Source organism: Hemiscyllium ocellatum, chromosome 31, assembly GCF_020745735.1.
Source record: "Hemiscyllium ocellatum isolate sHemOce1 chromosome 31, sHemOce1.pat.X.cur, whole genome shotgun sequence".
Classification (NCBI taxonomy): Eukaryota; Metazoa; Chordata; class Chondrichthyes; order Orectolobiformes; family Hemiscylliidae; genus Hemiscyllium; species Hemiscyllium ocellatum.
The window spans coordinates 26,657,275-26,674,705 of NC_083431.1; the positions used below are offsets into that span (position 1 = coordinate 26,657,275).

General features: G+C 36.3%; 1 protein-coding gene across 2 annotated transcripts in view; it reads right to left on the reverse strand.

Moving 5' to 3' along the window:
• Positions 1–740: 740 nt before the first annotated feature.
• The window catches only part of kiaa0753 (KIAA0753 ortholog), a 41,940-nt gene continuing 25,249 nt past the window's right edge, over positions 741–17,431 (reverse strand). For both annotated transcript variants that reach the window (XM_060848471.1, XM_060848470.1), the window contains exons 13-18: positions 14,364–14,447; positions 12,511–12,681; positions 11,994–12,075; positions 9,479–9,599; positions 8,244–8,465; positions 741–5,100 (exon numbers count right to left, since the gene is read on the reverse strand). In XM_060848471.1, coding sequence (XP_060704454.1) covers positions 4,983–5,100; positions 8,244–8,465; positions 9,479–9,599; positions 11,994–12,075; positions 12,511–12,681; positions 14,364–14,447 — 798 coding nt within the window. In that variant the 3' untranslated portion in view covers positions 741–4,982. The remainder of the gene's footprint in view (positions 5,101–8,243; positions 8,466–9,478; positions 9,600–11,993; positions 12,076–12,510; positions 12,682–14,363; positions 14,448–17,431) is intronic.

Sequence of the window (17,431 nt, forward strand, 5' to 3'; positions counted from 1 at the left end):
TTATCAGAGTTAAACATTTTTGGAATTTTAAAAGGCTGAGGATTGTGAATGATCTGCCATTGACCATATTCCGACTAAGATTGGCAGATTTTAGGTTCTCAGAAAATCAAGGGATCTAAGCAGCAGGCGGGAAAGAGAAGATGGGATAGAAAATCAACTTTGATGATACGGAATGCTAAAGCAGGCTCCAGGAGCCATATGGTCTACTTAGTTCCTATTTCTTATGCTATGTTAATTTGTCCCATTTTATCAAGGAGACCAGAAAACATTCTACATTAGAATCTCCATTTGTGTGAAGTTTACCAATTTAGCTAAGACAACAGTACCCAGAGAGAGAATAACAGATTAATTTAGCACATTTTGGATTGTGATCACTGTGCAGTAGATCAGGATGGGATTCAACTTTATTTTGATTTCCTTCAAATCCACTACTGATAGCTTTGTTAAGGAATTTCTTGTACAACCTATTGGTTTTTCATTCAGAGCTTCTCACATCAGGTGAAAGAATATCTTACATAGAGAAATTGTGTGTATTGAAATACATAAATTTGAAGAACTGAGATTCCTCCAAACCACAAGTACCAGAAAACAACACAAAAATGTTTATTGCATAAACATTTATAGATATAGAAAGCAATTCTTCACAAAATGTTTGTCACCCAAAATATATCATTTAAAAATTCATTCCAAAACATGAATACATTTTCCAGTTAGATATTTACAAATATACCTGTCAATGTTAAAGCTGTATTAAATGTCCAAGGAATTGAACCTTCCAAAAAAATTTGAAAATGTTATTAACACAAAATTGCAGCATTAAAATAATTAGCTACAAGCAAACATACAATTTCAATAAGGTTTCATATATGGACTGAATGTCTAATCCAAACTTATGCAAGGAAGTTGAACTCTACATAAAGGACTTCAAGAGTTATGGTGTTGTCAGGTTAATACTTGCCTCTAATCAATTAACTATCTCTCCCTCCATCCCCCGAAAATATGTATTCTGATTTCAAACTCTGGACTTCTTACTGCATATAGTCAGTCAGAGAGCAGCACATAGGTAAAGTTACCAATGGAGTAATGAACTTGAATGGTTGGCATTTTTTCAAGGTGCAAAAATAATTCAGAGGTCATGCAACTTCATGAGAAATACACCCTTTCACTGAGGAAAGCATGAAAACCTTTGTGGTAGCTTATGAATTTTGAATTTTAGCTTAAGATCAATGTAAGGGATCAATTTACCAACTTCAATGCACACAAACTTCAATCTGCCATTCCTCAGCAAATAATTACAAATCTACAATATCTCAAACTAATACTATTTAAAATTATGTGTTCCTCCACAGAATCAAAGAATCATACCTTTTAACATTTATAATTTGTGTAAAGATCCACTTAAGTTATTTAACTTTGAGTTCTCCTTTTTTGAGCAGCAAAAGCTAGGTTTTAAAAACTCATTGGGAATTGCTTGCTTGAATGAAAAGAAATACACAAGGCACACACATTTTTCAGATGAGAGGATTATCGTATAAAGAAGTTGAATACTCTAGGCCTACAATTTAGAATAAAAATAATCTAACTTAAATATACATTTTGAACTTGACACCGGAAATGCTTAGAGCATCTTGCACCAAGCTAGAAGTTCTAGACCTAGAAATCACTGTCTCTTAATAAGGGATTAACCACTTAAGTCTGAAAGGAGCAGAAAACTTATTCACTGGGTCAGTGGACCTTTGAAATTCTCTATTGTGAGTGCTGTTACTTCTCACCCATCACATATATTCAAGACAGAGATGGATAGATTTTTGGACAGCAATACTCTTATCAATTGTGCAGGCTCATACAACCAAATGACCTTCTCCTTTCCACTAATTCCTTACAGAAGTGTAAATAACAATCAAAAATCAATTATTTGTGTGAATGTTGCAATTAAATTTCATTTAAAAACAAAATTATTTTAGTTCATTTTCAGAACAGAAAAAAGGTTTCCCAAATCCATTATTTTATTTTAAATAGTGACCTGTGTTTCTAAGTGTTTTTCCATTTCCAATTGAATGGTTGTACGCATGGTATTGAGACAAGATTCACAGCATACCACACCCAGGCTGCATCAGGAGTTGTTGCCAGAATGATGATGCAACACATCTTTGAGGTATAATTGGTCCATCTGTGTGGCTGCACTTGCTGCACACCTATTCCTTTTAATAATATGAACTTTCACTTGCCCACTTACATTCAACATATGCATCATGCTAAATGTTACATTCAAAAATCAGCTTGAGAAGTCCCGGTTATTTTACAACAAATTGTGGGGAAATTAAATCATTTTACCGGGTAAAACTCAGCTGTTTATAACATTATCTATTAGTCAATTAGTTCAAATATATATTGTTTGAATAACTTGCACCTGTAGCTCTTAGACAAGTTTTGATATAGGACTTATTTTCAATGTTAGAATGCATGATCTAAAAATGTACCTTGGATGCAATGAAAAGGTTTAGCTTTTAAATATGCTGTGGTTTCAGTGAAGTATAAAGTTATATGCACACATTGACATTTTATCCAGAACTAAGCATATTTGGACCTGCAAAATCTAATATTTCTTACTTACCGAGGCACCCAGTTGACAAATTCATCTGAAAAGTTAGATTAAACGTAAGCAAAATTCCTTCCAAGTTAATACAAACACCCCAGAAAGTTTCTAATAATGATCAAGCAAAGGAAAACAATCATTTTACGCTGTCAGGTCACTGAACAAGGACGAAGATGCTCAATGACCTAAATAACGATTAAAAAATTAAGTGGTTGTTGTGAAGATTTCAGTTTGAAATTTGAAAACAATGCAGATATTGGATTCAGTTAATGCTTCTGCCATGTTGCTAATAAAATAAGGAATCTCTTATAATCGTAAATTTAATTCCAAAACATTTTTGCCAAACAGGAACTAATATTCAATTCGCTAAGCCTCAAATGCCAAACTAGGGGGTAAACTTATCACTCTGCCATCAGTAACAGCCTAAAACTTTTGATTTGGACATTTGCCACAAGATTTCTTACATGCAAGAATCAATAGTCTTTGAAGGACAGACAGCTTATTTGTAATTATCACCCAAGTCTACATAATTTCATTCCAATACAAACATGTCGTTTTCTCAACATACATATTATGACTTCTCTCAGAAACATAAGAGACATTTAACACAATGAGTTACTTTAAATGCTGTTTTAGCTCTTTTAGTTCTTATTTAGCTACAATTCTAATGGAGCTACATTTACATTTTATGTCCAATAGCTTACGCTCATTGCAAATTACTCACGCATGTAGTAAACAGGTGGGAATAGCCAGGAAAAGTCAATACAGTGTAGATGTAATATAAGACCAATTTCTAGCACAACATGCACTCAATAGAGGAAGCTTGACTTTTGTAGATCTGAAACTAAGTGGTGTGACTGCTTGACAAGGAACTGCAGCTGAAACTTAGCATGGGTTCAAGAAAAAAGTGCTCTTTTTGTGTGAAACAGTGGAAAGCAATATTTCAGAAAAGCAGGCCACATCAGTTCAGCACTAGCAGCAGCAACTGAAAGCACTTTGAGATCTCCATAGATAAAGAAAAACTAGAAAGTATTCCAAAATTAAATGTTTCTAAAGCCAAAGATAAACTAAGCTGTAGAAAATCACCACCCCCCTCCCCAAATAAGATCTCCATCAATCCCATCCAACTCAATACATGTAATTATAAATGCTTTATTTGTTTCAGACATAAGTCTGGCTGCCTTGGTTCACTGCTACCAAAACATTAGACCTCACAAAAATAGCAGAGATGATGATTCAGATAAATATAATGTTATGGATTGTTTGATCTCATCTTTCTGTACCCATTAGCTATAATGCGATTCCAGACCCATTGGTTTAAATAGCTTGGCTATCGTGCGATTTTCTTATAATGTGACATGGTATGAGAATGGAACTATCGCATTGTATCAGAACTGACTGTATTACTATCTTCCCATTATAGGATTTTGCCATTCCTGTAAAAAAAATCCAGTATCCTGAGTCAATCAACCTTACTCCAGCAATCCATTCCAATTACAAACTATTTTCTGCATAATGAAACACTTCCGGGCATCTATCCTGAAACCTGACATTTAACACTAACCTTCACATTTTGGCTACAAGTGCACCTTATTCTACTGCTTTTTATTATTCTAGACGAGAGCTACAGAAAGGTGTTACTAGTTGGACACCTGGAGAGTAAGAGAACAAATATACACAACAACCATGAAATATCACCATAAAGTTTGACTTGAAGACCAACAGAAAAACAAATATTGTACGTGTACAGGAAAACAGGGTACATAACTGTTGCTAAATAACACTCAAAACTGGAAAAAGTAAAACTGTGAAAGCAACAAGCATCTTTAATTGTCCTGAAGGGGAAAAAAATCCAAAGTAAAATTTCATTTACACATATACTTCTTGGTCACCAGGGATGATGAGATTAATGTGTTCAGTATTCACTGCAACAGGGAAATATATTGATATAAATCGTACAGAAGACATGGTCCATTCATCCAATCTGAGCACGGACCACAAATCAGTTTTTAAAATGTCAAAATGGCACACACTTTGAAATGAAACAAGGGAAATCTGGTGAAAGTAGGCAGGTTTTATATGGCTTTAAAAGTCTACTTTGAGACATGTTAAGTTAATTAAAAGAAATTAATGCCTTAATACTTTAAATCATTAAAAATTTATGACAAGATTAAAGGTAAAATAAAAGAATTGTTATACATTAAGTTGAATTTGAAGAACAATCAATGCAATCATTTGTAATGAACATTACATGTACAATGTACAAGTTATGCTTTAGTCATGTGTTTTCAGGTGATAATTTCTAGGCTTCTTTGGAGAATTCAGGAGACGCATTAAATATCCCGCTGCCAGTGACGCTAGGGCATGTTCAGTTTTGTTTTGTTTTTCACTCTACAGGCGGCACAAACTCAGAAGTGAACAAGGCTTCTGCATACTCCTCACATACATTTTGCAATTCAGCTGCTACATCACTTAGACCTTCATCCATTAGCTCTTCAGCCAAGCTAGGAGAGAGATAGAGAGAAAAAAAAAGGAGGTAACAGTACGTATCAGCAGTTAACCAGTCCATCAAGTGAACTTGTACAGATTGAAATTAACAACACAATAATAATTGGAATGCTTATCCTGGGTTAGCAAATAGTCTTGGATTATGAAATTACATTCACTATTTTGCATCCTGTAATAATATTCTTGCTTAGATTTTTCAACTGTTTCAATGCGTAACACTTCCAGAAAAAAATTAAAGCTACATTTAGCATCTCATTTCAAACCAAGACAATCATTTTATTTAAAAGAATGGATGTATTCAAACAAACTAAATATAAAATGAAGATTAAAAACTTCTGCAGAGGGCTATTGCTCTCTCAAGCATGTTGTGTGACGCTGATCTACTGAAAGTCCAGGGTTATAACTTCATTGTAGGAGCTACATTTTCATCAAGAACATTTTCATTAAGAGCTACATTTGCATTTAACAAGTTCATCTTTTGATTTATCAACATGTTATAATGCTTCAGGAGAATAGATTCTATTATTACTTAACCATTCATATTTCGAAGAAATAGGGAATTTCGGCACAACAGAAATTTGAAAAATGTCAGAGCGCACAAATACATAGCTGCACAGCAAAATGGGCCATTTCAGCTTGTAACCATTTTCATTGAAAATTATGAATATCATGGTTCTGCACCAAGCATTCCTTGAATGATGTAGAAAGACGCCCGAGATACCTGCATTTAGCAGCACGTAAAAGTAATACATTCTGGATTCAATGGAGGTTACAAGAGAGCCACTCAAAGAAATCTTTTTCATTCACTCCAGAAAAGTTATTAATGGTCAGAAGATTGATATTTCTAACAGGAAAATTGCAGGTAAAAATTTAAATACCATTGTATAAATTATTTGTAAATGACCATATCAACATTATGTTTTCATCTTAAAAGGACTATGCCTTTTGGAACACAACTAAGATGGTTAATTCTCCAATAATCAGTTAAACAAAAGCCAATACGTTCTGATGTTTATGGGGTTTAAAGTTCCTGGAAGATTTAAGTATTTTTATACTGGAGTTGGGAGGTCATGTTGCAGCTGTACAGGACATTGGTTAGGCCACTGTTGGAATATTGCATGCATTTCTGGTCTCCTTCCTATCGGAAGGATGTTGTGAAACTTGAAAGGGTTCAGAAAAGATTTATAAGGATGTTGCCAGGGTTGGAGGATCTGAGCTACAGGGAGAGGCTGAACAGGCTAGGGCTGTTTTCCCTGGAGCGTCGGAGGCTGAGGGGTGACATTACAGAGGTTTACAAAATTATGAGGGGCATGGATACGATAAATAGACAAAGTCTTTTCCCTGAGGTCAGGGAGTCCAGAACTAGAGGGCATAAGTTTAGGGTGAGAGGGGAAAGATATAAAAAAAGAGACCTAAGCAGCAACTTTTTTTACGCAGAGGGTGGTACATGTATGGAATGAGCTGCCAGAGGATGTGGTAGAGGCTGGTACAATTGCAATATTTAAGAGGCATTTGGATGGGTATATGAATAGGAAGGGTTTGGAGGGATATAGGCTGGGCACTGGCAGGTATGACTAGATTGGGTTGGGATATCTGAACAGCATGGATGGGTTGGACCGAAGGGTCTGTTTCCATGCTGTACATCTCTATGACTATATGACTGTACTGGAATAAAAAATTGCAGATCATAGGCCTGGTCTCCATTAGTAGATCTTCCAGCTGTTTTTGTTCTGCAAAATCCTGCAATGATTAAAAGCTTGTGCAAATTAAACTGGTTATTTCTATCAGCAGGTGCTTAAATTGGTATCCTTCCAGCTGAGACATAATTTCACAATCTCTAACTACTTCAGATAATCTAAAACAAAATTTATTCTATAGAAGATAATTTGTTAACGTGCACAAGATTTTTGTGTTTAATTCATCACTAATTAGCATGGTCACTCCCTAATTTCCCAGAGGGCAGTTAAGTATAAAACACATTGCTGTCAGATCAGATAAAGATGATAAATTTGCTTTTTTAGTGAACCAGTTGTATTTCTGCAAAAATGGACAGTGGTAACATTACTATTTCTCCAAATTTTTCTTTAATCCAACTTTTACCATCTCGCATGTTGGGATTTAAAACTAAATCCCAAAACATTAGATTTCTAGTCCAATGACATTACCATAACAGCATCATCTCCCCAACTGATGTTAAGCAGAGAGGCAAATGTATTTAACCAAATCTCTCAACTAATGATAGTCAAACAAAATTACCTTGCATATTTTTAGAATGAATGACAAGACAGCAGACAATATAATTACAAACATTAACTCCAGACAAGGCAAATCAAATTAAATCTACCATACAATCATTATCTAAACTTGAGAATTGCATCTATTTAGTTAGTTATTTGAAACACATTCAGGTGTGATCATTTTGAAACAAATTCTATTTTTAACCATGCAAATACATTAAGCAATTACAATTAATATCTCCTGTGGTTCAATTTTTTTTTGAAAACCTGTCTTGAATAGCTAAATAAAAGCTGACAACATCTACAAGCTCTATTTGTTTAGTACTATCTCAAATACCACACATTTCAAATCACTTTGAATTTTTGTCTATAGAAATGCATCACCATTTTCAAAGTTGTAGCAAATCAATGAGCACATAAAGATCATATTTATAATATCTACACGTTCAAAACAATCTTTGTTCAAGCTGGAATTTATAAACAAAATTGCAGAAAATGCTGGATACATTCCACATTAAGCCACATTCTCCCTTTCTTCCGATCCTAAAGGCATAACTTCCTAAAGGTGCAATTTCTTACAAGGACAAATATTCCTTTTCCCATTTCCACTTCAAACCAGCTTGAAGGAAAAGTAAGCAATTTCAAAGACCTGCTGATACTGTACATAATAGAAAGTTATTTTTGAAGTGAAAAATAAATGGCAGATAATTGAAATTTGTGTAGTACTTAGGGTTAAGTACTGTAAAGGAGTGATGAAACTTGGAACAAACTCAATTGGTTTTGCAAAACTATAATGGGCTATTTAAAAATGCTTTCATATACATAAAGTAATATAAACTAAACAAACAATAAGGACAATATATGGAGTACAATACTTGCCCAAGATGCAATTTATTAATTACCTTTCAGTAATTAACCATGGATTAAAGCTCCCTACAGCCTCATGTGAAATCATTTTTAGATGCTGGTCAAATCTTTCACGATAGTCAAGTATATGGTGAAACATTTTTTGTGGTATTGAAAGTTCAATCCCATTCTGCCTCTTCCTGGATAATCTCTGGGTTAATGGCTCCAACAGTGAAGCAGGTTCTGGCTTTCCACTCAATTCCAAATCTTCAGCAGGGCTGAATTAAAATAATAGTATGACAGTAACACATTTATTGTTATTAAAGCAAATTTAAACTTGACCTTGATCATAATTTATAAGTGACAGGAAACAAATTTCATTGTAACAGATTGATCATGAACACTCATGGAAAATGAAACGGTAATCTCCTAATACCCAATGACAACCTCCATATTTCACCTTCTATAAATGAGCACTCATCCATCTGCACATCTTTGGACTGTGGGTGGAAACCAGAGCACTCAGAGGAAATCTATGAAGACACAGGGAGAATGTGTAACCTCCACACAGACAGTCACCTGAGTCTGGAATCAAACCCGGGCCCCTGGCGTTGTGAGGCAGCAATGGTAACCACTGAGCCACTGGGCCGCCTCTTACCCACTGGGCCACCATTATGCATGGTCCTTTCAAGACTTCCCTAGAGCCGATGTCAGGGGATTTAAAACTTTAATTCTGTTTCTCTCTCCAGGGATGCTGCCTAGCCTGTGATTCACCAACACTTCCTGTTGTTAATTTAAATTTCTAGCACTGCAGTGTCTTGCTTTTATTTCAGCACCCTCTCCTCATGCTGTATAAATTGTTTCCTTTTCAAGTTGTTTTTCTTGTGAATCAATCCTAATGAATGCAAGGTGAAAAGCTTCAACTTCATGCATCTATTTAGCGTTGTAATTATTTCTAAATTATTTCAAGTATTCACAAGATTTCAAATAAAATAAAAAGGTCACGTAAAGGTGCATCCTTTGGATGCAGTAGAAATGACATGTGAATATTTTCTCAATACCATGCACAGATTGTTGTAATGGTTTATTGATAGGATCAATCCACTGATAATTCCAACTAGATGTCTGGGAATAATATTCAAGTACCTGTTTTTAATGTCATTTCAATAGCAGTTACAACAGCAACTACATCTGTAATGTTTTAGAAACTAGCATGGGGACACAGAGAGAGCAAGGGATAGAAGGCATTACAAATATATTACCAAAATGAAGCACTACATTTACAACTTACTCAGCTTCCAAAGACTTCTGAGTTATTCTGTCCAATGTTGGCTCACTTTGTTCAACTGTTCTGGTGATCCTGATAGGTTGCGGAGTATGTGGCTTTGTATCAATTAAAACAAACTCTCTTTCTGTGAAAACAGAAATATCAGTTGAATGTACATCATATACAAGTGAGTTTTTCTTTCCGCCAAAACATTCAAAAGCTGAACAGGTTTCATTTCTGCACTTCATAAGCATGGATGCCTTTTGCACAGATTCTAAAACTCCGCATTATGTTAAAAATCACATAACACCAGGTTATAGTCCAACAGGTTTAATTGGAAGCACTAGCTTTCGGACCACCGCTCCTTTATCAGGAGCAGCCTCTGAAAACTAGTGCTTCCAATTAAATCTGTTGGACTATAACCTGGTGTTGTGTGATTTTTAACTTTGTATACCCCAGTCCAACACCAGTATCTCCAAATCCGCAAAATGTTGTTAGTGATAGTTATTTCCTATAGACAGGAGTACTGACAAACCACGATACCTTAAAAATAAATTATATTACAATATTATTGGCAATTTATTTGAATAAATCATTCTGATGAAAGAGTTATTGTCTCGTAATATTTCCGTTTAAATTCAATAGTTACCACAGATTACAATTTCACTATATTACATCACAGTTTCTCATTTAAAATGTAACTACAGAGTACAGAGCTCTGGATTCCAATTATAGTTTAGCAGTGGAACAAACACAAAAGGGTCTACAAAGATGATAACAGAACTAAATGGTAACACTCATCAGTAAGGGTTGAAGGCTGAAGCTCTTCCTATAAAGAAGGGAAAGCTGTAATGTAACTTAATAAGTCTCTTTAAATGTTACAGAGACTTAGATAGGATAGATGCAAAGAGGTTCTGTTGATAAGAGGGGTCAAAATATTGGACCATAAATACAAGATAGTCACTGTTTTAAACGCAACAGTCAATTTGAACACCAAGACAGCATGATAACCTGATCATCCACATTTTAGATGTTGGTTGACAGCTCCTGGCTTGCAATGTCTGAAGTGACATATAGCTAAGCTTTAATAAGGCACCAGCAGCACAAACATCAGAAGATCCTAGCGGTGGCAAGCATTTTGTGCCACATACAGGGGAACCTCGATTATCTGAATACCAATTATCTGAAAATCAGATTATCTGAAGATGATCTCAAGGTCCCAATGGAAAGATTACATCAAAAATGTGTTTCCAATAGTGATCGTGTCTTTTGTTTAGTGATTAAACAGGCACCGTCTCCAAATGACTGACTGCCCGCGCTCCCTCTCTCTCTCTCTCTCCCCACACTTTGCCTGGAGTTCTACAGAGGGGTGTACCCTAAACTCCCCTTCCCCAGATAATCTCACCAACATTGTCCTGTACAGGGCAGAGGTGGAATCATAAAGTTGCACTAGAAAGTTGTGTGTGTGGCTGTGGCTGTGAGTGTGCGACAAAGGCAACTGCAGCAGCCTTGTTGTTGGTGTCCAGTCCTGCTGCCCTGGGAGAGGGGGCAGGGGTGTATAGAGTTGGGGGGTGGTACCGGGGGCGGGGGGGGCAGTGTTGCACAGGGTTGGGGCAGTGGCCATGTAGCATGGGGTTGGGTGCGGGTGGGCGATGTTGCACAGGGTTGGGGGTAGTGTTGGGAGCAGGAGATGGTGTTGTAAGGGGTTGGGGGAGGGGTAGTGTTGCACAGATTTGGGACGCTGTTGGGGGTTGCTGCTGCAGTCTCCTGAACCGGGAACAGACTTTAAAAACTCCGAGCCCCAGAGGAAAGGCATTTAATCGATTAACTGAATAATTGATTATCCGAATGAAATAGTGTCCGCCCATTACGTTCAGATAATCGAGGCTCCCCTGTAATTGCATGACAAAAATACCAAAGAACCCAGTAGCATAAATACTGCTCTCCACCTTGTTATGTGTGTGGCTGGACAACCACCAGAATCAGGCTAATAATTATCATGATGCTTTTAGGTTTCTGAAAATGTACATCAATTCATAGCTCCACCCCAGATTATATCAACACTACAGTAACTTTTGTAAAAATGATATGTCAGGGGAGGAAATCAAATGTTTGATTGATAAGGAATATTACTTCACCAGAGAGAAGACAAAAATAAAAGTTACTTCACTGTGTCGGAGGAGATCGCTTACAAACAACTTTTCAAATATTCTTCATGGAAGAAATATGCAATCTTTTCTTCTTTCTAACCTCTTCCCTTTCCAATCAATGCCACGGAACAGCCAAATAAATATTCCATTTGAAGAACACTCAAATGCTAAATCATTTCACCATGGTCATTCTTATCATGAAGCAGATATTTGAAGCAGATTTAGAATTTAAAAACGACTACAATTAATTATAGTTTCCTATGATGCCACTTCTCCACAGACAATGGCCTTAAAGAAACAGACCAAGTTAGCAAATAAAGGTCAGAACAATATTCTAAAGTCCAAGCTATTTTAGAATACATAAGATTCAGAGCTTCATGGTAAATTACCTTGCTTTTCTTCCTCAGCCCAGAAGTCTGGGTCAGCATATTCAATCTGGCAAATTCTTCTGCAAACTGCCTCTTGGTACCTCTGACAAAAATATTGAAATAAAATAGTTAAAGAAAGCATAAATTCAGTCATACTGTTACTTTTACAGAACTCAAATACTAAAAAGTAATTTGTAAAACTATTAGAAGTCTCTCATGGTAAATTCAAATGGTGAAATTTTATTTAAGGACTAAATTTTCTATTTGAAAACAATATAATTAATGCATTTTTCCTTTAGCAATGAGCATTTAAACAGATTCAATACTACACTGGATGTTTCAATATAACTTGTTACCTTCCAATCAATATATTGATTTACAAAATAAATTTAATGTTAAGCACTGCAATCCATGGTAAAACCACATCAAGGAGGAAAGTAAAACTTACACCACAGAAATAGATCTTTGTGGGCAGCTTTCTTTGAAGTTATCAGCAATGTCAATACCTTGCAGTGAGTGCAAAATCATATATACTTACTTCCATTTCCTCTATTCTTTGTAACATGTTCTCTAATGTAGTGCCTTCTTGCATCATCAGAGCTTCTGAATGAGTTTTTGCATTTAGTTCCAAATTCAATAACTCATGTGCTGTGTCTTCCAGCAGCTCATCCAATAGCTTTTCACTAAGGAGGTCCACACTAGCTGCAGCCTGTAAGAACAGATTATTTTTATAATTAACATGCAACTGCATTTGTAATATATTCTCAACAACTGGATAGTTAGGATGGTTATGCTTTTACAGGGAAGATGTATGCTAAAAATGAAAGTAATTATCTTTTACTTTTGAAATTCTACAGTACAAATATTCTGTCAAAGCACCACAATTTGTGCCGAATTAGGTTCAAGCTGAACATTTTCACAAAACAATGCCATTACTTTTGTGTCAATCAGCGAGTGAGATATTCAACCCATTTCCTTAAAAATATTAGGATTTTTGGGAGTCCCTAGTCTATATTTTTTAAACAAGCCTTTGAAATCGTGGACTTATCCTTTGTATTTTAAGAATTTCAATGTGATTTCAATTATTTTTAAAAAGGCAGAATCAAAGAACTATACGCCAATTAGTTTATCTTAGTTATAGGTGCTCAAGTATCTTATAAGAGGTTGCAAATCAAGACAAAAATTGGATAAGGTCACAGATTAGTCATTGCCTGCCTGGATATTTACAAGGCCTAAATATTACATCATAAGATTGAATATAATGAATTGTCGACAAAAAGTTGAAACATGCATGCACAAATGCATAGAAAGAGTTGGCAATGATAAAGACAGATATAGAAAATACAACATTGTTTTATAAAACAATCAAGAATTCCTACATTTAGATTTCTGACATTCTCAAACTTGAAAACACTGATGATTTAAAATATTGAAATTAAATAACTGTACATTCATTAACAAATAAAAAATTGACAACACAAGTTTTACTTTTCTAAGGCAGGTACCCAAGTTACATATTTGCCCAGTTTGTGATGGAATCTGGTATCAAATCTTGTGTTCTCTAAGTCACATTCTAATGGAAAATGGAAATAGAAAAAAAACTCGCTCTCCCACCTGCTAAGAAAAACGAAGACTGAAACAGATTTGAAACCAAACATTTTTTTTTATTTAAAACTATATAAAAAAAAAAGAGAGGCAGTGCAATCAGAGCTCTGTGAAAGTTGAATCCACTTGCACAGAAAAGGCAAGGTGAAGATGAGGGGCTAGGTGTAAAAGTTGAGAATAAGCAAAGGCACAGTGGTTGCAGCAGTCTGTGTTACTGAAAGGTAACATTGCTGGATCGACACTGTCCACACAAACGAGAAGAGGTTCTGCACATGGGTGCCATTCTGGGTGAAGATCATGCCCACAGAACTTGGAGCTAGCCTGATCCTATTATGGCAGCATCCATAACCAACCCTAGAAGAATAATTCAGTTCTATGAGGAAGTCAGAGTTTCAAAGGAATTTTGGCAACATTTAACCATGCGGCCAATTTATAGGCTCCATTTTAGTTACATCTGCAAAATAATATGAAATTCAGTTTAAAATTGAGGGCAACTCATGTAGTTATATGGATTCTCCCTTTCAGGTTATAGGAGATTACCTAAAACAGTATTTAGTGTTGGTGTTGTTTGACTCTATGGTTAAAAAAAAGTTCGAATCTGTGGAATCATGATGCTTCATTCTTGCACTACACAGTTGGGATTTCAAATTTCTTTAAATAACAAGTAATAGGTCTCGTCCAAGAATGTGACAAAATGACAGGCTCATCCAGCAGTGTAACAAGTTCAAATTTTACATTGTCAGCTTGGATGTGAAGTGCCATTCATTTTTTCATAAAGCTGTTTACCTTTTCAGCAACTTGTAATGATAGTTGATGTTGCAGTGAACACTCTTTGCTTCGAGTTCTCTTTTCCCAAGAATCACTTATAACCTATTGAAAATAAACAACCCACATTTCTATAGCATTATGACACATCTGCAGGTTAATTCAAAGACTAGCACTTCATAACCTTTTAAAATGCAGTCACTCATATTTTCATGTTGGCACTTCACATTGTTTTATCAGTCCTCCTAGGCTGACAAACATGTGACAGCCATAAATTCTACTAATGACAGATTTCAAAATTTTGCTGCAGACAATCTAAGTGGATTTGACCCAAGAAATGGCATTTGAAATCCCTCCTGACTGAGGCGGAGAAATGAGCAACTTAATTAAAGAAATCGGTAGTCAGCCAAAGATATCTCTGAGTTATGCTGCAACACTGTAAATGGGATATCTTATGCCACTATATTTAGTATTGCATTTAAACTTTAGTAATTTCACAAGTTATTAATGCATTACTATTGTTCACATTTCCAGCAAAATTCATCACTTTCCAAACCCACAACCACTTCCACCTAAAAGGACAAGGGCAGCAGGTACTTGGGAACACCACCATCTGCAAGTTCCCCTCCAAGCCACTCACCACTTTGACTTGGAAATATATCGCTGTTCCTTCACAGTCATTGGATCAAAATCCTGGAATTTCATCCCGACCGGCATTGTGGATCAACCCACAGCAAGTGAACGGCAGTGATTCAAGGAGGCAGTTCACCACCACCTTTTCAAGGGCAAATAGGGATGGGCTATCAATGCTGGCCAGCCAGCAACACCCAAGTCCCATTAATGAATTTTTTAAAACTTTCATGGCCCTTAATTTTGATGTTCAAAAAGTAACTATGTCACCATATTTTTCTGCCAAAGTAACTGTGAAACTACCAGTACTCACTAATACTTAGCGTACAAATTTCCAGCAAACAGATGATTGGTCAAACTGACAAATGCCCAGGATGCAGCTCTCTATCAATACATTATGAAAACAGCATCTCTGGCTCCTTCCTTATAGGATTGCAATGACGCCATTCACATTACTGTATTTGCATGGTAGATATAAACTAATCTTACCAGAAAAAGTCAAACCTTGTTACTTAAAAGATCCATAAATGGGAATGGACAAACGTTTGATGAAGGGCTTAAGCCCAAAATTTCGATTCTCCTGCTCCTTGTATGCTGCCTGACCTGCTGTGCTTTTCCAGCACCACACTTTTTGACTCTGATCTCCAGCATCTATAGTCTTCACTTTCTCCAAATGTCTGTAACAGTCAACCAACCTCTCCAGCACTGACAATTGGCCATCACTAGTATGGAATCTCATTCCTCAGGTTTTAATAAATGAGAGTTTTTTAAAAATATGAACAGTTACTTAGACCATAACAAATAGGAACAGGGGTAGGCCATTTGGCCCTTCCAGCATGGTCCACCATTCAATAGGTTGATGGCTGGATCACTCATGCCCACTTTCCTGCCCTTTCCCCATAATCATTGATTTCTCTAATATTTATTGATCTCGGTGTTAAACATATACAAGGACTTTGCCTCCACAGCTCTGTGGCGAGTTTCAAAGACACTCAACCCTTTGAGAGAAAAAGATTCTTCATCTAAATCTTAAATTTGTGTTCCTGTATTCTGCTACTATGCCCTCTGGTCCTAGATTCTCCCATGAGGGGAAACATCCTCTCAACATTTACCCTATCAAGCCCCTAAAGAATCCTATATGCCTCAATGAGATCACTCCTCATTCTTCAAAATTCCAATGAATAGAATCCCATCTTGTTTAACCTTTGCTTGTAAGATAATCCATCCATACCTGGGATTATTCAAGTGAATCTTGTCTGAATATCTTCCAATAAATTATGTTTTCTTAAATAGCTCACAGTACTCAAAATGTGATCTCATCAGCACCTCGTACATTTGCAGTAAGACTCCTCTACTCCAGTAGGAGAAAGTGAGGTCTGCAGATGCTGGAAAAGCGCAGCAGGTCAGGCAGCATCCAAGGAACAGGAGATTCGACGTTTCGGACATAAGCCCAAATCTCCTGTTCCTTGAATGTTGCCTGACTTGCTGCGTTTTTCCAGCAACACATTTTCAGCTCCTCTACTCCTGTACTCCAACCACCTTGAAAAAAAGAGCCAACATTCCATTCGCCTACCCAATTACCTGCTGCATCTTTCTGCTAACTTTCTGGTTTCACGTACAAGTAACCCAAGTCCCTTTATGTTGCAGCTTTTGGCAGTTTTTCTTCATCTAAGTCAGAGTCATACAGTTTGGAAACAGACCTCGAGTCCAAGCCAACCATTTTCCCAAATCAAACTAGTCTTACTTGCCTGAGTTTGGCCCATATCCCTCCAAATCTTTCCTATTCATGTACATATTCAAATGTCTTTTAAATGTAACTGTACTGACATCCACCATTTCCTCTGACAGTTCATTCCATATATGAACAATCGTTTAAAAACAGTTGCCCCTCATACAGTCATAGTCATAGAGTCATAGAGGTGTACAGCATAGAAACAGACCTTCGGTCCAACTCGTCCATGCCGACCAGATATCCCAACCCAATCTAAATCTTTCTCCTCTTACCTTAAAAATATGCCTAGTTTTGAATTCACCCACTGTTGGAAAACACCTTTGCTATTCACCATATCTATACCCCTCATGATTTTATAAACTTCCTATGCTCCAGGGAAAAAAGTTCCAGTAACTCAAACTCTCCATTCCTGACAACATCCTGGTAAATCTTTTCTGAACACTCTCTGATTTAATATCTTTCCTATGACAGGGTAAAAGAACTGGACACAGTACTCCAAAAGTGGCCTCACCAACATACTGTACAACCTCAACATGACTTCCCAACTCCTATACTGAGTTACAGCAAATAAAGATCTGAGCAAATAAGACAAAGTTGCTAAATACCTTCGTAACCACCCTGTCTACATGTGATGCAAATTTCAAAGAATTATGGTCTCTATGCTCTGTATAGTCTCCCGGGGTCTCTGTTCTACACCAACACCCAGGGCTCTCCCATTAATTGTATA